The 26,598-nt window shown below is 43.7% G+C and overlaps 1 protein-coding gene across 1 annotated transcript in view; it reads right to left on the reverse strand.

Annotated features, from left to right (window-relative positions):
- Positions 1 to 26,598, reverse strand: part of CFTR (CF transmembrane conductance regulator) — a 575,903-nt gene that overhangs the window by 209,241 nt on the left and 340,064 nt on the right. The window contains exons 15-16 of the mRNA XM_029615983.1: positions 13,305 to 13,433; positions 8,018 to 8,055 (exon numbers count right to left, since the gene is read on the reverse strand). Coding sequence (XP_029471843.1) covers positions 8,018 to 8,055; positions 13,305 to 13,433 — 167 coding nt within the window. The remainder of the gene's footprint in view (positions 1 to 8,017; positions 8,056 to 13,304; positions 13,434 to 26,598) is intronic.

The raw sequence follows: 26,598 nt of genomic DNA on the forward strand, positions 1-26,598 counted from the left end.
TTATAGCCCTCTGTCTCATGTATATGCACAGACGTTTCACTACTGTCTGCTGCCTGAGACTCACACAGCATTCTTATGTTTTCCTACCTTTTCATGTACACATACACTCAGATGTCTTTTCTCCAGTTCTTTCCTTGATGTTATCCTAGGACACATGGTGTACATATTCAAAAGCAATTTAGACGGATAACGGGAAAGTTATCTGTCTAAATAGATTAGCTGCATATTTAAAAGGCTTATCTGTCTAAATTCTAGCCGAATAACTAATTATCCGGCTACAATTTAGCCCTGTAAATTGGGGGCATTTCTGGGGCAGGAGGTAGGCATTCTGGGGAGGAGCGGAGATAATCAATTAACTTAACAGGCTAACTCTAGAATTGCCATAGAGAAGATCTAAAGTTAGCCGAATACCACATATCCGGCTCACTGTAACTTATCTGCACTGCTGAATATCCCGGTTAAGTTAGCCAGATATGGGTATCCAACTAACCTTAACTAGCCACTTAGCAGCTGAATATTCACCCCATTGTATTTAACTCCTTCTCAAACACACATACTGCAAAGCATTCTTGACTGTCTGACCTCACAATCATTTCTCAACACCTTCCCCTCCAACCAACACAGGGCTCTTAAACTCCAAACCCCCACATTCATACACAATCCTCACACACTGTTGCCCCGATACACTATTAACCCAGTCCATTTTATAGCGGGCCAGACAAGGTCACAGTATTTGTTTTCCACCAGAGAGAATGTTAATTCAGGTATGAAACAAAAACTGATGTCATATTGCAGGGGGTGGCAAATTGTGAGACAAGAAGGTCACAAACAAAGCTGGTTTTCAGAATTATCCTAATATGTAAACTAACCATAAAATAGTGTCACTGTATTCAAATATATCTCTTGAATATTTACTGTGGATAACCTGACAATCAGACTCCACTGTAGCACTCCAGAATATATTTGAGATAGACATGCACATTTAAAGGTGAATTTTTTAAAGCTTGGCGCACACCATAACCGGGTCATACGCGAATATGTCAGGCCGGTGCATTCCAAGTGGATTTTAAAAGAAGCCTGGAAAAATGTTTTTTAAAAAAGGGGCGGGGAATGGGCGTTCCTGGATTTCTCAATGAAACCAGCGCAGAAATAGTTACGCACAGAAGTGCGTGCTGGGATCCCCTACTGTGTAACTTTACTTCTGCTATGGATGGCATGTAAGTCATAAAACAAAAACAATATAGGCATCTCTGCAGGGTTTTAAGGGTCAGTGTTAACAGGGAAAAGGGAGGGGGGGTTGGAAGTCTTATCCCTTGCCAGAGTGAACTGGAAACAAACTGGTGAAACTGGCAATGGGCTGGACATGGCCCTTTTTTAAAATCCCCCCCCCCCACATACATGGTGGAAGCGGGATTTGCGCACACGTGTGCGCAGTCAGCCTATTTTATAACGTGTGCATTTACAAAAGTATGTATTAAAATAGCTGCGTCCATGGGTACAAGCCAGAAAACGTGCACACATGTGCGCCCATGAGACTGTTTAAAAGTTACTCTCTTAATTGTGAGGGCTGAATCTGTCAACCAGAATGATTTTGTCTGTAGCATAAAATCACTGTATATGAAAACAAAATATTTCTAGTACTAATTAGAAAAACATATTGCAGCTACTTTAAATTTAAACTCTTACCCTCGGCGGCTCCACAGACGATCGCGAGGCATCCAGCACCGTCCCACCGTCCTTCAGGCCCGCCCCCGAGCTAGCCCTCCCGGGACCAACCAATAGGAGCAGCCGCTCCCATCAGCCAATCCAGAGAGGCCTCGGAGGCCCTTTAACTCGGAACCAGGCCGGCGCCGCACACCGAAGGAGCGCAACAAAGGGGGCCTGCCCCTTTGTGCGCCCCTTCGTGCAGCCCTGCCGGGCTGCCCCCAAGCCTTCCTTTTGAATCCACAGAGCTCATGCCATTCGATATCCTCGTCCAAATCTTGAGCCCTAGCCTCCTGCTCCCTCCTACCTGGGGTCGGCCTCCTCCTGCTACCAGCTACACAGCAGCTCCGCTTCCTCCCTAGAGATCCCCACCTATTCAATCACCAAGATGGGAACCTTCACCATCCCCTCGATCAAATATCACCCAAGAACCTGCAAAAACCTCTCCAGAATCCTTTCATCTCTCCTCAAACGCCAACAGAGACTAATACCAATAATGATCTCTCCTATAACACAGTTGCTTGGTCTCTCTCTCTTCACTCTCTCTCTTTTTAATGCCCAATCGCTCACCAAAAAATCTCACATCCTTAATGACTACCTCTTAGAAGTCAATCCAGACATCTGTGCCATCACTGAAACATGGCTGAAACCCACGGACACAGTGATCACAAACCAACTTCCCACACATCTTTACGATCTCTTCTCAATACCCAGACTTAAGAAAAGAGGAGGACTTCTTTTAGTGGCAAAAAAAGGTTTAGGCCTCACCCTTCAACTGACCAACACTTCTTACAACATAGAAGCTGCCCTCTAAGTCAAATCACCTTCAAATCTGCTTAATCTATGCCCCACCTGGAACCCTGGATTCCAACCCATCTCCCATCATCGAACTCACAACCAAATACATAAACGCGGACAAACCAGCTATTATACTTGGAGATTTTAACCTGCACGTAGACGCCTCCCCACAATCTCACAACTGCGAAATTCTACTCTCTTCACTCAGCCACTTAGGCTTCTCTCAAATAGTTAACAGCCCGACCCACATAGCTGGTCACACATTAGACCTCATTTTCATCAACGAAGGTATCTCTCTCTCCTCCAAGCCTGATAGCTCACCGTTCCCATGGTCTGACCACAGGATCATCTCTACCGCCCTTGAGATTAAAGATCATCCACCCCATTCCTTCCCTTCAGCCACAATACAACTCAGAAAAACCCTGCTCCTCTGATCACCTCGACAGACATCTCTCCAAGGAACTAACTCATCTCGACCTCTCGGATGCTGATGCAGCTGTCACATCCTGGATTAACATCACCACTAAAGTCGCAGATCAAGCTTGTCCCACCTCTACCAAAGTCCTATGCCCCTCTTCTAATAACAGAAAACCATGGTTCACCCCAGAACTTAAGGCCCTCAAACAAGACCTTAGGAGAAAAGAACACAGTTGGTGAAAAAATCCTTCCAACTCCTCATTAGCTGCTTTCAAATCTCTACTTAACGCTTATAGGATCTCCATCCTCAGAATGAAGAAAGACTTCTTCGCTAAGAAAATTCACCATTTCATCTTTGATTCGAAAGCCCTCTTCGCATATGTTTCAGCGCTCACCAAACCAGCCCCACCCATCATTCCAGATGACCTCGCACTCAACAAAGCCACAGAACTCGTGTATTACTTCGAGAAAAAAATCACTAACCTAACCGCCTCGCTCTCCACTCCCTCTACAACTCCTCCTGTCCCCCCCCCCCCCCCCCTTCCCCGCCACAACAAAATTCAATGCTCGAAGCTTTTGAACCTACATCTTCTCTGGAGATAGAAAGCATCCTCAAAAAACTGAAAACCGTCTTCTCATCCCTCAGACCCAATACCGCCCAACCTGCTCTTCAACATTCCAAACACTATTTCAAAACCAATCTCTGAAATCATCAACCTCTCCTTCATCCAAGGACTAGTGCCTAACCAACTAAAGCTCGCCATACTTAAACCTATTCTAAAAAAACCTAACTTACCTGCAATGGACCCAGCTAACTTCCGCCCAATAGCTAACCTTCCCATAATTGCAAAAATCATGGAAAAAATAGTTAACAAACAGCTATCGGAATACCTGGAGGAACATAACATTCTCTCCCCCTCTCAATATGGATTCCATAAAACCTTTAGCACAGAAACACTTCTTCTATCCCTAGCGGACACCATCCTAATAAACTTGGAAAAAGGACAAACCTACCTTCTTGCGCTCCTCGACCTATCGGCCGCATTCGATATGATGAACCATGCTATCCTCTTAGAACGACTAACAGACATAGGCATCAAGGGTCCTGTTCTCTGCTGGTTCAGATCCTTCTGTCCAACAGGTGCTTCAAAGTCAGGATTAACAATAAAGAATCTCCCCCATCTGCTCCAACCTAGGTGTCCCCCAAGGATCTTCCCTCTCACCTACACTCTTCAACATCTACCTTCTACCACTCTGCCACCTCCTTACGAAGCTAAAACTATCCCATTACTTGTATGCGGACAACATCCAAATACTCTTCCCGATCACAGAATCTCTACAAAAAACTCTTAAGCCACTGGAACTACTGTCTTCAAGCAATTAACCACCTTCTTTCTACCCTCAACCTGGTACTGAACACAGACAAGACTGAGATTCTTATCATCTCTCAAGAAGACCTCACCACGCCTCATATCTCACTATCTTCCTCCCAATCAGCTAATTCAATTATTAAACACTTTCCATTCGTTCGAGACTTGGGCATGATCCTGGATAACCAGCTGAACCTTAAGAAGTTTGTGAACACCACCACTAAGGAATGCTTCTTCAAACTGAAAGTCCTCAGAAACCTAAAACCTCTCCGTCACTTCCAAGACTTCAGATTGGTGCTGCAATCCATCATCCTTTCAAAATTGGACTATTGCAATTCCCTTCTTCTAGGTCTCCCAGCCAACTATATCAAACCTCTCCAAATGGTCCAGAACTCAGCAGCCAGGATTCTCACCAAGACCAAACAAAGGGATCATATCACCCCCACCCTTCAGCAACTCCACTGGCTTCCCATCAAATCCAGAATTCTCTTCAAAGTCCTCACGATCATACATAAAGTGAAACACAACCTCACATCCCTCAACACTTCTATACAACTAAGACCACATACCTCACTTAGACCAATCAGAAGCACCTGCAAAGACACTCTTTTTGCCCCACAAGCGAAAACATCATTAAGAAAGCATGCCATATCGACAGCTGGTCCCCATCAATGGAACGCGTTGCCTCCGGACCTCAGGCAAGAGTCATGCCCATCGACTTTCAAAAAAAACCTCAAGACTTGGCTATTCAGCCAAGCCTTCCCAGACACTTAATCCTCCCTCTCCCCCTGCCCGACTCATTCTAACGGACACGTTAGCAAGACTCCACAGTTTAGTACATTGTCTCTTTTGTTTCTCAATTATCATCTCATCTGTTTTTAGATGGCTTGTTAGGTTGTTATGCCTTGTTATGCTTTGTTATGACCCGTTCCACTGTTAATTGTCTCCCTTGTTCTCTGTATCGCCTATGAGCGAAGTTTGCAGTTACATTGTAAACCGATGTGATTTGTATCTTTTACAGGAACGTTGGTATAGAAAACTAAAAACTAAATAAATAAATTAATTCATTCATTAATTGATTAATTAAATAAACTTATTTTTAATGATGTCAAACACCATTGTATCTTCTTTACGGGCCGATACAGTAAGGAGCGGTAGGAAGAGCTGCGTTAGTGCCAGGCGCACCTGCGTTTTCCACACGCACAGTCCTGCTCACCTACCGCTCGATACTGTATTTAAATAGCTTGCAAATGCAAGCTGCGTCCAAGAAGCGTCCGTGAAGCGTTAGGCCCGCGCAACCCATTTTACTGTATAAACGCTTTATACAGCGCCTATACAGTATCCTGGGTGCGCTGGTATCTGTCATTTCAAATGTCATTTCAAATGACATTTGAAATGACAGGCACCAGGAAGTGGATCCCAACTTTCCCCCAAAAGGAAACCTAAAAACCTAAAATCCCCTCCTCCCGAAGTGACTCGACATGTTACCAACTTACGTTTTGTTGCTTTTTCAGCCCTTTCAGCCTTCTCTGCTGTCCTCTGGAGGGGGCAGCTGGCGGCGAAAGTGGCTTCCAGCGGTCCCCGCGCAGGTCCCGGTTCTCCTGACTCAGCCGCTCCAGCTGCACCTCCAGCTCCTCGATGCGCCGCCGCTGCGTCTCCAATAACTTCTGCTGGCTCTCGATGATGTTGTTCAGCTCCAGCAGGTACTCCGCGGTGCGGTTCAGGCTCTCGGCTCCAATGGCTAGAGCCAGCGAAGCGCATGACGTCACGGCGCGAGCGAAGCGAAGCGTACTTTCATTGGCTTGAGTGCCCTTGAGCTGAACAACATCATCGAGAGCCAGCAGAAGTTATTGGAGACGCAGCGGCGGCACATCGAAGAGCTGGAGGTGCAGCTGGAGCGGCTGAGCCAGGAGAACCGGACCTGCTCGGGGACCGCTTTCGCCGCTTTCGCCGCCGGCTGCCCCCTCCAGAGGACGGCAGAGAAGGCTGAAAGGGCAGAAAAAGCAACAAAAAGTAAGTTGGTAAAATGTCGAGTTGCTTCGGGAGGAGGGGATTTTAGGTTTTTAGGTTTCCTTTTGGGGGAAAGTTTGCCGTCTACCCTTACCCCTGCCTCTAACGCAGGGGTAGGGATAGGCGGTAAATTAGCAGGTTAAACGCGCAGCTAAACTGCAGGTTAAAAAGGCGATAGTCGGGGCGCGCGTTACTGAATGGGGATGAATAGCTAATCCGATCGTTTACATCTCATATACATGCCGCGGGCGGAAGGGGTTACTCGTTGATTTAAAGAGGCGGTAAGAATGGGTTAAAGGGGATAGTGAATCGAGGGTTGGGCTAACGTGGCCAAATTGTGAGTTAAAGGCTGGTTAGAAACAGGGTAACCGCGGCCGCACTTTACTGTATTTGACCTGTGAATTATTATTCATGGGTGTGAAGGTTTAAACTCAAAAGCTGACTTCATTCATTCAATGTTACGGATTCAATATGCTTTTCAATTCACAAATGTTCTCCACCTGTAGTTCTTCGGGGTGGGGGAGGGGGATTTTTTTTTTTTTGCACATTGTTAACATGATTATGATTAGTCTGTTTGCTTTGTTTCTATCAATTTAAACTTGCAAAAGACAATTTCTATTGACACTAAGATATAGCTGAATGAAATGTTGGCTCTAGCTTGGTTCCCTTGCAAAAAATATTCCCTATTTGTCAATGAAAATATCTTATACAGAAAATATATTGATGTAAAACTGCAGCAAAAATGTGATGTCTGCCCCTAAATTTGTTTCGATCAACAGAAACTTTTAATTCTGAAGTCATTTTTTTATCTTTCCCTAACCAGTCTTGATAGAGTACATTTATTTATTTATTTATTTTACACTTTTATATACCGAAATTCATGTAGAAAATTACAAATCACTTCGGTTTACATTATCACATAAATTAGCACGTAAGAATGCTTTTACATTTAACAGGTATAAGATAACTTGATGCCAAGTAACAGGGTCAAAGAACAATTGAATGATAGGCTTTTTCGTGGGGCCAGCGATTAAATGGCTAAATAGTCTATTGGTGTGAAGGTCATGACCTAGGGAGATTCTCTGAATGAAAGAAAAGCTTGGTCGAACAGTCAAGTTTTAAGTCTCTTTTTGAAGGTAGTATGGCATTGTTCTAGTCAGAGTTCTGGTGGAAGAGAGTTCCATTGCGCAGGGCCCGAAGTGGATAGAGCTCGTTTTCTTAAAGAAGATTTAATGGGTGGGGCAAGGAGGGTATTTAAATATATTAAATATCACAAAAGGGCTAAATTATTTCTGCATATTTTTTTACAATTCTCTGGAAAGCATGTGTCACTCTTAGGCCTTGATTCACTAAGCTCCCCCCACCCATCCCTTACCCATTTGACATATACTAGGAGAAAAGCATTAATGAATCAGGCCATTAATAATATTAAAATAATTGTATAAGGCAGCTGATACTTTAGTGCAATTATCCTATATTATCACCAAGAAATTAATGGTGAGGTAAAAAGACACTTAGCACTTACCAGTTGGAAAGGAACTAGTCTGATTTTCTAATGTGTAATGCAAATGCAAAATAAGATCACCTTCAGTGAAAATAAAAACCCCAGAAAAAAAATCAATTTAAAACATATGAAACTATAGAGTAATACAGCAATATTTATTTGTTTATTTATTTGCAGGCATTTGCACACTGTCCTACCAAACACAAATACTTACTCATTGATCAACCATAGCCCAATCAAAGAGGCAATCACCTGTGTTACAAAAATAGAAAGTGAAACCTTTTTTTAATCAGAAGGGAACTATTTCTCAAAAAGGTGAGTAATTTGTATTTTAGGAATAACACACAAGCATACCAAACCTGATTATTTTTAGAAGTTTGCCAAAACTTAACTGATTCTGCCCATGAATTATACTATGCATCAATTTAAGACTCAAATGCACACTTTTCTCAATGTATATTTTCACTTAAAAGATCTCATAAAACAAAGCGTATACAATTAAACTAGCAAGTATGATTCTGGCACTATACTATGACAAAACTATTTTTGGCATTCTTTCATTTTGCAATTTTACTTACATTTTACATTTTTATAAAAAATATTTAATGGGTGAATGGGGGTAGGAATCATGTCACCTAAATCATATCTTAAATTTATATTTTATCAAATTTAAATTGCATTTAATTTGATTTATATTTCATACTTGTCTTCTGCCTTTTTAGGGGAAAAACAGTCTCAAATATAAAACATACAAAAACAGTTGAATATATAACACAGAACTCCAAATCACATAACTGATAAAATATTATGAAATATAAAACAAATCCCACCCTCCTTTCAGGAATCCAAAATGCCTCATATTAACGGTAGGGTGACCAACTTTTCCACAGACCTGGACTGGACACTTGAGGGGGAGGAGGGGGCCCTCTCATTTGCATAATTTGTTCCCAATGCCCTTAAATCTGGATTCATATTAAGTACCCTCCAGTTCCTGCTCTTCATGTTCTTACAACATTCTCTCTCCACCCTTCCCTTTTTCTTTCATACAGAGGCAGGCACATGCTCTCTCTCTCTCATTTAGACTTGGCCTCCTCATACAAAATTCACTTGCACCCAGTGACAAGTCAGAGACTGAGTACAAGTCCGCCACAGCATCGATTCACCCTGCATCTTTTCACCCTGCCAGCTCCATTAATATCACCAATAGTCAGACATGAACTCCCCCTCCCGGTCTGCACCTCCTGCCATTGTTTGCATAGCACTATGACTGATTGGCTGATATCTGCTCCTCACCCAAGAACAGTAAAATGATTGGCAGGAATGCTTGAGTGACAGGTGTCTTCCTCCTTTGGCCACATTCATGGGGTGGTTTGGAGTCTGCTGATCAACCCCTCTCCTTCTGATTGCTGGATTAGACACGGTCCCGGTAACAGACCAGACATTACAGTGTCCGGTTACATTTGTTATGGTAACCGGACACTGTACCATTAGTTTAAAAACTGGACTGTCCAGTCCAGAACCGGGCAGTTGGCCACCCTAATTAACAGTAACACTTTACAACCCAGTTTGATCATACAAGACCACCCAGGGCTATTCCTGCTCTAAGAAGGCCCTCCCTATACCGAGAAACACAAATCAGAGGATTTTAGTTCTGACCTCCTCTTGCAAATTTCAAATACTTTTCAGTCATATGAGAGAAACATGTACACCTCCAAAACTCTTCTTTGTTACACATAGTCTTGGTTGCACACTAACGGGCGGATTTTAAAAGCCCTGTTCGCGTAAATCCGGGCGGATTTACGCGAGCAGGGCCTTGCGCGCCGGCGCGCCTATTTTGCATAGGCCGCCGGTGCGCACAGAGCCCTGGGGGCGTGTCGGGGGCAGGACCGGATGACGCGGCGTTTCGGGGGCGGGACGCAGTGTTTCGGGGGCGGGACCAGGGGCGTGGTCCAGGCCTCCGGACCAGCCCCCGGGTAGGAAGACGGCGCGCCAGCAGTCCGCTGGCGCGCGTAGATTTACGTCTGCTTCTCGCAGGCGTAAATCTAGGGACAAAGGTAAGGGGGGGGTTAGGTAGGGGAAGGGAGGGGAAGGTGAGGGAGGAATTTGGCCTGGACCACTCCCCTGGGCCGGTGCCACGCCCCCGGTCCCGCCCCCAAAACACCACGTCATCCGGTCCCGCCCCCGACACGCCCCCTTCGAAAAACCCCGGGACCTACGCGCGCCGGCGGCCTATGCAAAATAGGCGCGCCGGTGCGCAAGGCCCTGCTTGCATAAATCCGGGCGGATTTACGTGAGCAGGGCTTTTAAAATCCACCCGTAAGGCTTGACACCCTAGGAGTCATAGGAAGACCTTGAAAGAGCACGCCCTCAGTGTCTGTTGGAAATGGGAAAACTTTGTGCTAAAGAAGTCTGCAGCTTGGTCATCTGTATACAACTTTCTGTTGCAATTTTAAAAAACAGAGCCCAGTATTTAGTTTTCAAATTCATTTTCTTCCATAATAATGGTCCTTGCTCCCTACCATGTATCACTACAAATTACCATGGAATAGATTTAAAAATCATAAAATGTAAACATTATTCCAGCAAACAAAATACATTAATTTGGAATTACTATTCCTTTCCCAGAAGGCACCATTCAGTGAATTATTCACTGGTTATTAATAAAATGTTGCTTTTTCCCCATATGATCACAGTCTGTACTGGTAGCAGATCTCTTTTAACGGGGTAAAAATAAAATTCTCTCCACTTCGTCACTCATCCCACACAATTTTATTGGAGACAGAAAATGTGTATTTAGATATTTAACATATCTACTTATAGTCATTCACAGATCACATAGTAGTAGATAACAGCAGACAACAATCAAGAAGGCCCATCCAGTCTGCCTAGCAGCAATTTTAGGCGTATCCACCCAAAGGAGATCAAATTTCCACACGCAACCCAAAATTAAGTTATAGAAAACCTGAAGCTATTCTTTAAGTGGGTTTCACATACTTTTATAAAAAAAAAAAAAAAAAAGAAGAAAAAGAAAACTCGATAGCCAAATAACTGAGCAGTAGATCCAGCCACAATAGTATAACGGAGCAAATTTAGACACAAGATTAGACCTTTCACTCCTTAGGCTAGGGGAATGTATGAAGCACAACTCAGCTCTGGTAAAAGGGATGAAGTTGGACACGCAATGAAGACCTCTTGCTGACTCACTAATGGAAAAGTATTTGCAATTTGCAGTTAGACTCCCATCTGATCATCTAGTCACATTAACTACTCCTGGGAAAAATGTGTGCAATGCAGAATTTGTGCAGAATTCCCCTTTGGTTCATGGACCATGAGAGAGAGATCACAGCATTGGCCCACACTGACCAGAAAGAGGAAGCAGCAGCTGTATTCCACATGGGCTGACATGGAGGATGGAGCAGTGGGGACGGAGTTTGGGCAGAAAGAGAAAGCAGAGGGTCAAAATGAACATAAGAACCTAAGAAGTTGCTATACTGGGTCAGACTGAGAGTCCATCAAGCCCAGAATCCTGTTTCCAAAAGTGGCCAATACAAGATGAGAGGGAGAGAGAGAAACAAAGTTGAGAAGGAAGACAGGGAGCAAGAGCTGGAGGTTGAAATGCAGGGGGAGAGAGAGATAGAAAGCAGGGGGTGTGGAGAAACCAAGCTGGAGTGGATCAAGTCTAGGGATAAGAAGGAGAATGAAAGCTGGAGGAGGTTGAACCCGGGGAGCAGAGAGAGAGTGAGCACAAGAGGAAGAGAAAGCTATGAAGGTGAAGCCTAGGGAGGAGTTGAGAAAGAGATTTAGGGGAGGGGGCGGGAAGATTTGGGGGTCCAGCATCTGGGGAAAGGGGAGGTAGTGATTATATTGTGTTATCTGAACAAATGATGTATGCAGAACTTTTGACAATTTTAAAACACTGAGCACAAAATTTAAAAAAATTATTTGTGCAAAAGTTTTGTGTGCAGAATTTCTCCAAGAGTAATTAATAGTGCCATAATATCATCTGGCTCTAGATTCAAAATCTTTGGACATAGGCATATAAAGGAGAAAGGAAAGACCCAATAGAAAACAGAGAGAAGGGCACTGTTCACATACGAGCGAATTTTCATAGAGCCGCACACATAAAACTTGGGACCTGCACGCATGGCTGGTGCTGCGCACCCTACACTCATTTTCAAAAGGGCCCGGCCCCGCACATAAGTCCCAATATGTGCACAAGTGCCGGGCCCTGGAAAAGGGGCGGGCTGGGGGGGCGTGGGCTGGGTGGGGTGGGACGGAGGCCCACTGGGACAACGGCCATTAGCCACTGTTCTGGGGAAGGGTACACCAGCAGTTGGCCGGCGCACGGAAGTTGCTTCTGCTCCAATGGAGCAGTAAGTAAAAAAAAACAAAAAAAATGGGGATAGTTAGGGTTAAGATTGGGGTCGGGGTAGAGAGGGAAAGAGGTAGGAAGAGTAGGGTTAGGCATAGGGAAATTCCCTTCCAGAGTGCTCCATAATTGGTGCAGCCTGGGAGGGAACTGGGGAAGGCCAGATTGTATCGCTGCGCATAATTTACTATTTTATTTATTTATTTATTTAGTGATTTTTATTTTTTTTTATATACCGCGGCACGTTAAAAACATCACCTCGGTTTACAATAAACTATAATTCAGCAACAGGCTTTACAGAGAAATTGAAATAACATAGACATGATATATATCAAAAAATACCAACAAAATAAAAGCAAATACAATAAAACAATGGTAATCGTAATCCTTTGTTAATGGCAAGTCTAATAATAAATGGAAGTTCAGAGACCAAAAAGTCAAAATTAGCAGTGAGAAGTATAAAATCAGCGTGTAGCAATGATTCAGTGAGAACAGGAATATTAATCGGTATTTCAGTAGAGGAGAGGACTCACCACCCCTGCGTGTGCCGCCCGCACATGCGTGCATGGATTTTAAAATCCAGCACGCATGCGGCCAACGGATTTTATAACATACACACGTCAGCACGCGCATTTTATAAAATCGGCGCATCCATGTGTGCGTGCTCCTTTTAAAATTAACCAATTTGTGTCATCCCAGTTAGGAAATCCCTTGACAGCGAACACATATTATTGGTTTAGATATTGCATATTAATATCATATCACATAATCCTGATTCCTGCCAGGCAGTAAGTGACATATTCTGGGAAAGTAATCTTGGGATTAGAATCCTATATGGGGTAAATAGAATTCTGGAATAGAAAAAGTAACAGAAATCATTTCAAATTGTGAGGCTAGGACAGATTATCTCTGCCATGAAAGACCTGATTTTCTAAGGCCTTTTTTATCCTGTTTCCTGTCTATTGGAAGAAAGGTTGGTAGTTTAGGCGGCCCATATAATGTCACACTTAGGGCTCAGGGTGCTAAAAGGTTCCCCCCATTTTGTATCTATGATAAAAATGCATTTATTTATTTGCAAAAAATACAACTAAATACATGGTTCACAGGCCCCTTAAAAATGTGCTTCACTTACCTCAACTAAAAAAATAGCCATGCAAAAAATTAGGACAAAGCCTACATTCCTGTTGACATTAATATATCGAATATACGTGCTCCAGGAGGTAGTAGCTGTTAAAGTACCTTTCTCTTCACAGAAGCACTCCTGCCAAGAAGGTAGATAACACCATATTGTTAACTGAAATGACCCCAGACATTTTCATTACAGATATTTCTAAACCATTATTTTAATTTCAGAACAGATGCATATCTAATGTGCTAATTACACTCCATTTCAAAGACTGACTGCATACTATGGACCTATTTACTAAAACTGTTCTCCCATTTTGAGTCTATGAAAAAAAGCTTAGCAAATCAGACCCTCATATTCTTAACTTGGATATTTTGTATTAATGTCAAACACAAAAAACACAGTAGTAACAGAGCTCTGGGTGAATTAACATACCTGGGAGCTTTTTGAGTTCTTCTCACCCTGACATTAGAGGGTGCGGGTGGCTGTGCAATTTAACATTTCAGTTTGTACTTGAAACAATGAAAATCCTTAAGGTTTAAGTTTTTTTCGATTCATTCAGAAAGCAACAATATAAGAGGAGACAGTGGTATTTGAAAGCTCCTCCTATTTAGCCACTCCCACCACATTAAATCTAGTTAAATAGGAGTGTTGCTCCATGACTCTCATCAGATCCCCATACCGGATCCCAGGGATAGCACAAATAGCTGATGCATGGACTTAAGGCAGAATTCTGAAAAAACACAGAGTGTGTTCCTAATCAAAGGCGCACACATTTCATTCCAAAATAGTATTAAAATAGAAAGAATATGTATTAGCTAAGAAAACACAAAAAGTCGTATAAAAACTAAAAGTGAAACAATGGAAGGAGTAGCCTAGTGGTTAGAGCAGCAGGCTACAAACTCTGGGAAACCAGCGTCAAATCCCACTGCTGCTCCTTGTGACCTTGGGCAAGTCACTCTACCCTCCACTGCCTCAGGTGCAAACTTAAAGGTGAATCTTAAAAGCCTGACTTGCACCAAAACCAGAAGATATGCGAATATGTCGGGCCGGCTCACGCTGAGCGGATTTTAAAAGCTGCCCAAGTACACGCATATCTCCCGCTGCACACACAAATGAACAGTTCCAAAAAAGGGGCAGGGTGTGGTCTGGGAAGGGCATGGGTGTTCCTGGATTTCAACTTCAAATCTGCACTAAGTACACGCACAAGTGCGCGCTGGGATCCCCACCGCATAAATTTACATCTGCTATGGATGGCATATAAGCAATAAAACAGAAAAATCTAGGCATGTCAGCAGGGTTTTAAAGGTCGGGCCTAACAGGGAGAAAGGGAAGCTATAAATTAGGAGGGTTTGAAAGTCCTATCCTTTGCTTGGGCGAATTAGAAATGAACTGGGAAAACTGGTAATTGCGTCGATGTGTGTGTCTATTAAAATCCCCCCACTTATACGGTAGAAGCGGCATTTGCATGCATAGGTGCACACCCACTTAAAACTGTGTGCACATGTTATAAAATGGCCATGTCCCTGGGCGCGAACCGGCAAACATGTGCACATGTGCCCATGCACCTGTTTAAAAGTTACCGACTTATACAGCTAAGCGGTGGCCGCTGAACATAGGTCAAATTCAGCAGCTGCTACTTAGCCACATAAGTTCTGCTTATCCGGCTAAATAGCCCTGAATGTGTTTGAATATCAGCTTCACTGAAAATAGACCCTTAAAACTGAGGCTTCTAAATTTAGACTTGCTATTCACTTTCCTTGCCTTGCACTAGAAACCAGCCCTGAGCACCTAACTTCTTTCCCCTGCCGTGAGGTCTAGAATGGCTAAATGTGAACCAGTTATTTGCTTTTTCAGATAACAGAATAACTAGGGGGCACTCTATGAAGTTAGCATGTAGCACATTTAAAACTAATCGGAGAAAGTTCTTTTTCACTCAGCACACAAACTCTGGAATTTGTTGTGAGGGGATGTGGTTAGTGCAGTTAGTGTAGCTGGGTTTAAAAATGGTTTGGGTAAGTTCTTGGAGGAGAAGTCCATTACCTACTATTAATCAAGTTGACTTAGAAAATAGCCACTGCTATTACTAGCATCAGTAGCATAGGATAGACTTAGTTTTTGAGTACTTGCCGGGTACTTGTAGCCTGGATTGGCCACTGTTGGAAACAGGATGCCTGGCTTCATGGACCCTTGGTCTGACCCAGTATGACATGTTCTTATGTGACCCCCCTCCCCCTACCCACTTTTAGGAGCCTAAATTCAGATGCTCATATAAAAATATTTTTCAATTTTTCAGATCTAGACAATTAATTCCTTACATTAGATACCTAGAGGTAGATTTTTAAAGTGTTGCGCGCAGCAAAACCGGGAGATACATGCGTCATTTTTTACTGAAGACACTTAGGTCTGTAACAGACTGGTGGAGAAGGGGAGTATGAGAGGTTGTTCTCCCCACTGCTCACTAATTATGGGAGATGTGGCAGGTAATATTTTTACTGTACACTAATTCAATTAATTTTTTTAAAATAAAAATGTCTTTTTATGTGTCTTGGCAAATTAGCATGCAATCAAAATACAAACTGACATGGAGAATCCATTTGTTTAAAATAGAGATCTCTTAGGTCATTGTTATTTGCTGCAGCAATCAAGATATTCTACAGAGATGCACACATTTCATATTGCTTACAATGAACAGCAGAAGCCTATTGGAATTTCACATATGAAATGGCAGAAGAGAGGCCAATTAAAAAAAAAAAAAAAAGTTAAGAAGTCCATATTCAAAAAGTTTGCCCAGCTAAATTCAGGACTTAGCTAGACAAACTGTGGGATTTTAAAATTCTGCCACGTTGAAAATTTTCAATTTATTTAGATGCATTTCTAGCTGGATAAAAGTTATCTTGTTAAATTGAGGGCATTCTGGAGTGGGGCTAATTTAACAGCATAATTTACCCAGATAACTCCAACATTCAGATTTATCTGAGTAAATTATTTGGATAAGTCTGGTCGTGCCAGAGCGCAGTCCTAAAGTTATCTAGAGAACTTCATCAGGATAACTTGAACTTTATTTGCGTATATTCAGCAGAACATACAATCAGCTGCATTCCACTGAATATCCAAGGAAAGCTATCTGGATAATGTATTCACTCCCCATGCTGCTGAATATGGATGTCTATATTATTTATACAATAGTAAAGGATTCCATTTCCAGAAAGCAGAGTTGCTTACCTGTAATAGGTGTTCTCCCAGGACAGCAGGATGTTAGTCCTCACATGTGAGTGACATCATTGGATGGAGCCCTATCACAGAACACTTTTGTCAAAGTTTCTAAAACTCTGACTGGCACACTGAGCATGCCTAGCATGCCACCAACCCTGCATCCAGCAGGGGTCCTCCTTCAGTCTCGTTTGTAGCAAAAAGTACGAGCAAAAAATAAAATAATAAAACGTAAGCGAACCCAACTCCACAGGGTGGTGGGCGGGTTTCGTGAGGACTAACATCCTGATGTCCTGGGAGAACACCTGTTACAGGTAAGCAACTCTGCTTTCTCCCAGGACAAGCAGGATGGTAGTCCTCACATGTGGGTGAATAGCGAGCTACAGGATGCCCGAATAGAATGAACCAAAAACACCCAACGACGTGCAACAGGCACAACAACTGGGGTGGTTTGGGGTATGAGGGCAGCCTGAGATTCTCAGTGGGTCATAGGCAGGAAGTTGGGTTATTTAAATTGGAAATAAATTACGCAGGATGAGCTGAAAATGTATAGAGAGCTCCAGGTGGCAGCTCTGCAGATGTCAGTCAGAGGTACAGAATGGAGGTGTGCTATTGACGTTGCAATGGCTTTTACTGAATGCGCTTTTACGTGTCCCTTTAGCGGAAGGCCTGCTTGTCAGTAGCAGAAGGAAATGCAGTCCGCCAGCCAGGTGGACAGGGTCTGCTTGCCCACCGGAACTTCCAATTTGGTTTTATCAAAGGAGACAAACAGTTGGGTGGACTTCCTATGGGCTGCAGTCCATATAAAAGGCAAGCATACATTTACAGTCCAAGGAATGCAGAGCCCGCTCACCTGATTGTGAGTGAGGCCTTGGAAAAAAGGTAAGAAGTATTATGGACTGATTTAAGTGGAAATCAGAGACTACCTTTGGCAAGAATTTAGGGTGAGTGCGGAGTACCACACGATCATGAAGAAATTTGGTATACGGTGGGTATGTTACCAGTGCCTGTAGCTCTCGGACTCTGCGAGCTGATGTTATAGCAACTAGAAAGATCACTTTCCAAGTGAGATGTCGAAGCTCGCAGGAGTGTAGGGGCTCGAACAGAGGTTGTATGAGCCGTGCTAGCACAACATTGAGGTCCCATGCCCGGACCGGAGGATGCAGTGGAGGCTTTAGCTGGAGCAAGCCTCTCATAAAGCGCCCTACCAGGGGTTGCGCCGAGATTGGGGCATCTCCTACACCTTTGTGGTAAGCTGACATGGACTCGAATGGAAGAAGTCTGCAGACCAGACTCGGAAAGGTGCCACAGATAGCCCAGGGGCAGGAAAAGGGATCTATTTCTTTTGTGGTGCACCACAAGGAGAATCTTTTCCATTTGGAACGATAAGATCTCCTAGTAGAGGGTTTTCGTGAAGCTACGGGACCTGGGACACACTGTCAGAGAGATTAAGGGATTGTAGTATTAACCTTTCAACATCCAAGCTGTCAGAGACAGGGAGTGAAGGTTCAAATGACACAACAGCCCGTTGTTCTGCGTTATCAAAGTTGGATCTGTGCCCAGGCGAAATGGTTGCTGGACTGAGAGGTCACGTAGGATGGGAAACCAAACCTGACGCAGCCAGTGAGGGGCTATGAAGATCATTGTGCCCCCATCCTGTCGTAACTTCACGAGAGTCTTACTGATGAGTAGAAGTAGAGGGTAGGCATACAGAGACCCGATGCCCATGAGTGGGCGAAGGCATCTCGTGGCGGTGTGTTGTGGCTGCAGTGTAGAGAGTAGAAATTGTCTACTTTGCGGTTGTGAATTGACGCTAAGAGGTCTATGCGTGGCAGCCCACTAGTGAAATATTCGGTTTGCTACAGTGGGATCTAGGGACCATTCGTGGGGATGAAAAGTCCAGCTGAGGTTGTCTGCCATCACATTGTCTATGCCTGCCAAGTAGGTCGCTCTCAGTAGCATGGAATGGGGGAGAAAGCCAAGAGCTGCACCGCCTCCTAACATAGCAGGTAAGAGCCTGTGCCCCCTTGCTTCATGAGGTACCACATTGCTACCTGGTTGTCTGTTTGAATTTGGATTACCTTGTTGGAGAGGCAATCCTGAAAAGCAAAGCGGGCATATCGAATTGCAAGGAGCTCCAGAAAATGTATCTGGTGCTTTGCTTCCGTTGTGGTCCAGGTTCCCTGGGTTTGGAGGTTGTTGACATGGGCCCCCGAACCCAGGTTGGATGCATCTGTTGCCAGAGTAATTTGAGGTTGTGGAGGTTGGAAGGGTAGTCCTATTTGAAGATTGGACTCCTGTATCCACTAAGCTAGTGAGAGACAAAGCTGGTTGATAATGTGGACAATGTGGGACATGTGTTGATTTGACTGGGACTACTGGGACTTTAAAGTCCATTGTGTTACTCTCATGGCTAGTCGAGCCATTGGGGTTACATGAACCATGGACGCCATGTGACCTAGTAAGCTTAGTAGATGACAAGCTGTAGTGGTTTGGCGAGTCTGCACTGCTTTGGCCAGAGTTGATAATGCGCGTGTCCAGTCCTTTGGGAGAAAGGCTTTGGCTTGGGCAGTGTTTAGATCTGCTCCGATAGAGTGGATGCATGATGGAGTCAGATGTGACTTGGGATAGTTTATTAGAAACACCAAGGATTACAATAGGCTGATGGTGAAATGGAAGGAGTGGAGCACTTCCTCCTGGGATGGACCTCTGAGGAGCCAATTGTCTAGATATGGATAGACATGGATGTTGTTTTGTCGCAAGTGAGCTGCGACTATTGCCAGGCATTTTGTGAATACACGGGGTGCTGATGCTAGGCCGAATGGCAGCACTCGGAATTGGAAATGATTGTGGGCTACTACAAACCTGAGGTATTTTCAATGCGGAGGGTATATGGCAATGTGGGCACAAGCCTCCAGAAGATCTAGAGAGCAGAACCAATCTCCCTGTTCTAGTAGAGGGAGCATGGTGCCCAAGGTTACCATTCTGAACTTTTTTTTGCGGAGATGTTTGTTTAGGGCACGTAGGTCCAAAATAGGATGAATGCTGCCTGATTTTTTTGGAATTAGAAAATACCAAGAGTAGAACCCTTGACCCCACTGCAGCCGAGGTACTGGTTTGTCGGCATTGGACTGCAGGAGGGTCGAGAGCTCTGTCTCGAGAAGTGAATTGTGTTTGGTTAGACCCCATGCTGGACATGGTGAAAGGTTCGGTGGTAGCATGAGGACGTTCAGATGGTAACCATGGGCCTATTGTAATTGTGTGCCATATGTTGGCAAAGTGGCACAAGCGGCCTCCTACTGGAATGGGTGTGATAGGTGGGGGTTGATTTCTGCCCTCTAGTAAGGAGTCAAAACCCCAATGCTGGACCAGTCTGCGGGGCTGGTTGGGGTTTTAGGGCCCTGGGTTGTCAAGACTGGCCTCTTGGGAAGGTCTAGGTTGTCGAGTACGGGATGGAGGCAGGTAATACTTACGTGGCTTATAGGATAGCCTCCTAGGATCCCGTCGAAAAGACCTCTTAGTGGTAGATGAGAAGTCAGAGGGGAGAATGAACAGCTGACAAGTTGTCATGATGATCTTTTAGTTTCGCCACTGTTTCATGAATTTTGTCGCCAAATAAATTATCCCCTGTACATAGGAGATCTGCCAACCTTTCTTGGACCTCCTTGTATAGCTCAGAAGACTTGAACCATGCCCAGCATCTGGCGTTTATGCCTGCTGCAGATACTCTTGAGGCAGTTTCAAAGATGTCATATGCTGTTCTCACTTCATGCTTTCCAGCCTTGAGTCCTTTCTGAAGGATTGTGGTAAGTCCTTCTTGATATTCATCTGGTAGGGTTTCAGAGAATTCTTGGACCTTCTTCCAAAGATTCCTTGAGTATTGAGTTATGTATAGCTGATAAGCTGCTATACGAGCCATCAGCATAGAACTGTGGAAGACTCTCCGTCCGAAGGCGTCCAAGGATTTCTGTTCTTTACCTGGAGAGGCAGAAGAATTAGGCCAGGATCTTTTGGCTTTCTTCTGGGCAGACTCAACGACCACAGATTGATGGGGCAGTTGGCTTTTTTGAAACCCCGGAGCTGACTTGACCAGATAAGTGGCATCAGTTTTTCTATTCACTGGTGGAACTGTGCCGGGGTGTTCCCAGGTGCGTTGTAACAAATCAAGAAGCACCTCATGTACTGGAACTGCCATCACTTCCTTAAGGGCATCAACAAATTGTAATACCTCGAGTATCTTATGCCTGGCATCCTCCTCCGTTTATAGTTTAAAAGGGATGGTTTCAGACATCTCTTTAATGAAGTTGGCAAATGTGAGATCTTCAGGAGGGGAGCGGCGGCGTTCTTCTGGGGGTGAGTTAATCCGAGCCCTGAGTATCAGAAGAATCATCACCCCAGGGATCATATGGTGCATCTCCAGCACCATGCGGGCCTTCAGATGAAGGTAAGGGTCCAAATCCAGCCGGATCTGGAGATAGCACCGATGGGAAGGATGAAGGCACCGATGTGGGCACCGAGGACGGTGATGGCATTGATGGAATTGGTGCTTTTGATGGAATTCGGGGTGGCAACAGACCCGTTGGTCCTGGAACCAGCTCCGGCATCGGTAAAATGTGTTCCTCATCCGAGGACAACAGAATGACTATCAGTGTCGGTTGTCTGGGAGGTGTCGAATGCATGGAAGGAACAGGCGCTGATGGCATGGAAGGAACAGGCACCGATGGCAATGTACCGATTAAAGTATCCAGGCGCTCGAGAAGTGGAGCCAGCATGGTAGGCATCGGGTCGGGTGTCGGCATGGGAGCTGGTGCCGGTGGAGATTGGAATCCCCGGAGTGCCTGGAGTACTGCCTCTTGGACCATCCGGTCCAATTCCTCCCGGAAGGCTGGCGTTGGCACCACAGCCACCGGGGTTGGAGGCTCAGAAGGCATTTCCAGAGGGTCCACATGTATCAGTAGAGTCTTGGCTCCCAGCACCGGTGCCAGTGGGGAACGCCTCGATGTCCCGGGTCCAGAAGGGGATGAGGCCCCTTCTCCTCGGGACTTCTTAGCCGATGGTTCTGTCGATGCCGATGTCGATGGCTTGTCGGTGGCAGCATCGGAAGAAGGCTCACATCAATGGCGGTGACAGTGTTTTTCCCGATGCTCGGTCCGGTCCTTCTCCAGCACCAAGGAGGAAGAAGTCGATACCTTTGAACGTGAAGAGGCTGGTGACGGATGGTCACCGGTGTCTCGATGGCTCTGAGACTTCGATGGCGACAGAGTCGTTGAAGAGGAAGGCTTTCGACTCAGTGTAGCCTTGGCTGGAGTAGACAGAGACACTCGCTTAAAAAGGTATTTCATCTTTTCTAAGCGGGCCCTGCGGCTTTTGGCTTCATCTGAGCACAGCTAGTGCACCGTTGGATGCCATGAGCGGGCCCCAAGCACAAGACACATACTTCATGAGGGTCCGTAATGGACATGGTCCTCGGGCACTCGGGGCACTTTCGGAACCCGGTCGCCATTTTTTTTTTTAAATAAGGCGGTGCGCGGTCGGTGGCCGTCGGGCACCAAAGAAAGCACCGCCAGGAACCGACCACAAAGGACGAGGTAAACTTACCGGTGTCAACGAAGGTCGGTAGTCGATGGGGGACACCGGGTTGGGGAAAAAGTTTGAAATTTTTGAAGTAGGTTTCCGTGAAGAAAAAGTTGTGAGGAATTTTCACAGAGCTCCAGAAATCAGCGAGGCTACTGCTGCGCGGAAAAAAAGAGAATGAAAGAGGACCCCTGCTGGATGCAGGGTTGGTGGTATGCTGGGCACGCTCAGTGTGCCAGTCAAAGTTCTAGAAACTTTGACAAAAGTGTTCCGTGATAGGGCTCCAACCGATGATGTCACCCACATGTGAGGACTACCATCCTGCTTGTCCTGGGAGAATACTTGTATTAGACCTTGCTAGATGTTCTAATCTTTGAATATGAATATCTAACTTGTATCACAAGCAGTTATCTTACAACAAAGCTCTGTACTACATGCACTGCTGCATAAGTACACTGCCCAAACAGAATAAAAAGGGAGAGGTGTACAATTGAGGAGAAGGGTGGGAACTAAGCAGGATAAATTTAATAGCAACAAATGAGGAAAGCTAATTTAATATAAAACAAATGAAGCACATCAAAAGACAGTCTATTCCTGAAAGACAACAGAGAATTATATTTAAAAGTGAAACAAGCAGGGTGTTGGTCATCTTTATATTCTTTATATTCTTTATGAAATGCTTTAACCAGCTGAACTACAAAATTTTCTGCATTATAGGGAGCACAGTAATGTAAAAAAACTATAGCTGTCACACACATACAAACCCAAGTATTCAATTAATCTGTGAATACCATAATCCTAAGTTTCCAACTTGTCTGCATTACTGCATGCGCATATGTAACCGAATGTGCAGAGATTTATTCTAATATTTTATTAATTGTGCAGTGAGAGCTGCATAGTTGATAAAATACCATGCACTTATGCTCCAAAAGTATGCATATATGTTCCAGAATACACGTATATTTCCAATGCAATGAAAGCACTTACTTTTCTTACATATTTAATAAATGTATGTACATATATTTTAGGTGCATGAAAAAATATAACATGCACATAAAACAGGTATTTAATAATGTACATGCATATACTTTCTTGCATACATACTTGAAAACACCAGTTCACTGATACCTCCGCCAGTTCACCTATACTCTCTAGCACTTCATTCTGAACTCCACCACTTCATCCAGACCTCCACCCAAAAAATGCAGACAATAGATAAGTCTGATGTGAATTGCTTTAGTCAAATAGCAGGGGTAAAATTGTCTGAATATGTTAGTTAATGTATTAGCAAATACCTCTTTCCCCCTCCTCCCTTTATTGTACTGTAAATGTGCAAGCAAATCTGAAAATACACTTATGCAGATATATGGTAATTTTTCTCACATAACCCCTTTGAAAATGCATTCATAATATCATAATTTGTGACTGTCAATTTAAGTCCATTTTAAGTAATGCCACGTGTAGCATACTTTTCAACATGGCTACATCTAAGATATGGAATACTGCAGGTAAACTAAATTTCAAGATTAACCATTTAAAAAATGACATTTTCCTTATTATACTGCTACGGTTGCCAATGGACTATATAAAAATAAAATGAAGATAAGTTTCCAGAAGCCAGAAAGGAGAACAAATGTCCTGAAAATTAGACATGGACCACTGCAGAACCAATTGACCATGGCCATGGATTGTCACACAGGCAAGGGAGGGGGGGGGGGGGGTTAAGACCGAAATATGTCCTCGAGACCCTTGCTCCCTTTTAGACCTGCATGCTGATGGAAAGAGAGTAACCCCAAGCTGAGGTCACTTGCCTGCTGCTATTGCCGGGCTGAAGGACCACGCCCCCAAAACTGAAGGCAGCGATTCAGCACTTTTGGAGATGTCGTGTAGGTGAAACTCCCATCAGTGGGGTGTGCATCCTTTGTGCACTCCTTTTTTGCTTCCTTTGGGGATGTTTTGGAGGGGGGGGGGTTGGTAATATCGTATTGCTGACTATTTTAGTTGGGGGTTTTATATTCAAATCTTTTCATTTCATTTGAAAAAAGCATACAAACTCCTGTAGCATATTTTAGTTGACTATTTGCTGGGATATAACTAAAGTGGATGGGATTGGAAATTCCAGTAGTTTACAGCTACGATCATTAGAGATATTCTTCTGAGCAAACTGAATTTAAGGTTAGATCACCCCTTTGCTATTTGAAGCAGATTATGAAGGTGTCTGTAGCACTACTAGCTGTTAATCAAGATCAGTGAAGAAGACGGGACCATTGATTATGGAACTAATTGAGCAATATAAATGTTATTTTTTATGCATTACTGAGACCCAGTTAGAAGTGGGGGATGAATATAGCTTGGCCTCTATTTGTTCCCTGGTGTTTTCAGCTCATGATTCCTCTAGATCCAAGGGTAAAGGAGAGTTGTGGCTATCATGTATAAACTTTCCTTGGGGGCTATATCAGAGATTGATAATTGTAAATTGAGGGGCACTGAGGTAATTTTAATGATTTTATCATATCTAGCATTTTAAGTGGTGTATAAAGCTGCTCCTGCTTCAGCTGAGCTGTTTTCACAGTCAATGGGATTAGTGAAGGAGTTTTTTTTATTGCATTACCCTAGTCTAATATTGCTTGGTGATTTTAATATTGTATTAGATATGCCAGTAGGGACAATGGTAGGGCTTTTTCTGTCTTAAATGTAAGATTTAGATTGTATTCAAAATGTTCAGAGAGTTACTCATGATCATGGACACACTCTTGATCTAATTTGTTTTCCCAAAGATTGTGAAGGTCTTGGATTTAGAGTTTATTATTTCAGATTAGTTCCTTATCCTGGACCAACTACCACTACCTTCTGACTTTTTGCTGAAGGGAAATGGGAGGTTGAAGGCAAAGAATAACTTGGTGATCAAATATTGTAAATTACGAGGTGTGACTCCTGAGATATTCTGGGCAGAATTAGAAGATCTACCTGCAAAATTGCAAGACCAGCCACTGGAAGATCAGATAAATACTTGGACTGTTATACTGGGAGAAACCCTGACTACTTAAGACTCAGATATTATTCAAACTTCTTCAGGAAAAGCTAAAGCCACTTGGTTTACAGATGTTTTGATGGCAATGAAACACAAAGGCTGAAAGTTAAAGACCATTTGGCATCAATCAAGATCCCTGAGGCAAAGATATCTTGTCTGACACATAGAGCAAGTTATAAAAAGGCTATTGTGGATGCTAAGAAGCTATATTATTCATCTCAGTCTGGAAACATCAATAAGGCTATTTTAAGGTTTTGAAAAGCTTGAGACATGTGCCTAAGAACTTAGTGGGAGTTCAAAGTAAAGCTTTGATTTTTTTACTATGAAGATTCTAAAGCTTCCAGAGGAACTGGGTGAAGGGGTAAAATACAGTTGTTCAGCCTTTGGTGAAGGGGAAAAATTGGAGATTGTAGGCTGGGGAGTATTTTAGAGGTGGGTTTAGGAGAAACTTGGGCCTTATTGCAAGCATTAAACCCCACAGTCTCCCAACTGGACCCTTGTCCTCAATTAATTAAGTTGGGGAATGATTGCTTGTATGGTCAGTTCATCTTATTAATTCCTTTCTGAAAGAACATTGGCTTCCATTTTCTTTGAAGAAGGCAGTAATTAGACTATTGCTTAAAAATCCTGGTCTTGTAGACACACTGAGGCCAATTTTCAGTAGGCCATCTAGTGGACAAGTTATCTGGCTATAGTCAGCCGGATAAATTGTCTTATATTTTCAGAGGGCTAACATTAAAATCTAATCAACTATGTTTCAATATATCCAATTAGGTTTTAAAGTTATCCGGCCTTGTCCGGCTGCATAAGCTTTTACATAACCGGATATCTTTGAAGATATCCTGTTAAGTAGTGCTGATAGTAGCACCAAAAACAAAAACAAATCAAAGGGCTCACAGCCTGAATGTCATCAAACCCCACCTTATATATAAATGGCCCTGACGGACGCAGTGCTCTTCAGCCCCCAAAACATTATCAAGCCCCCTCATCCCCTGTAAACCTTCCCCATTTTGATAAAAAAAATGTTCAATTCTAATCCCCTGGACTTAACCGCCCCCCCCCCCAGTCACAAACAAAACAGCATCATCTCTCCCTTATTTCCCCCCCCCCCCCAAGAGCCAAAACAGATCCCTGCCAGGAGCAAAGGCCTTCACTCACCTGCTCGCAGCGGCTCCATCACTGCTTATGATAGGCAGTGCTGAAAATGTAAACTACGCTCAGCTTATGCTTCCAGCGCTGCAAATGTAAGTAACACAAGGGAAATCTTCCCTCGCCAATCTGCTACTTTTTTTAAAGGGAGTTAATAAATATGTGGGAAATGCTGAGCCAGTGGATGTGGTATATTTGGATTTTCAAAAGGCGTTTGACAAAGTGCCCCATGACAGATTCTCCTGAGAAAATTAAAAAGTTTTCGAATAGAAGGCAATGCCCTATTGTGAATTGCAAACTGGTTAAAAGTTAGGAAATAGACAGTAAGACTAA

This window comes from Rhinatrema bivittatum, chromosome 9, assembly GCF_901001135.1.
Source record: "Rhinatrema bivittatum chromosome 9, aRhiBiv1.1, whole genome shotgun sequence".
Taxonomy (NCBI): Eukaryota; Metazoa; Chordata; class Amphibia; order Gymnophiona; family Rhinatrematidae; genus Rhinatrema; species Rhinatrema bivittatum.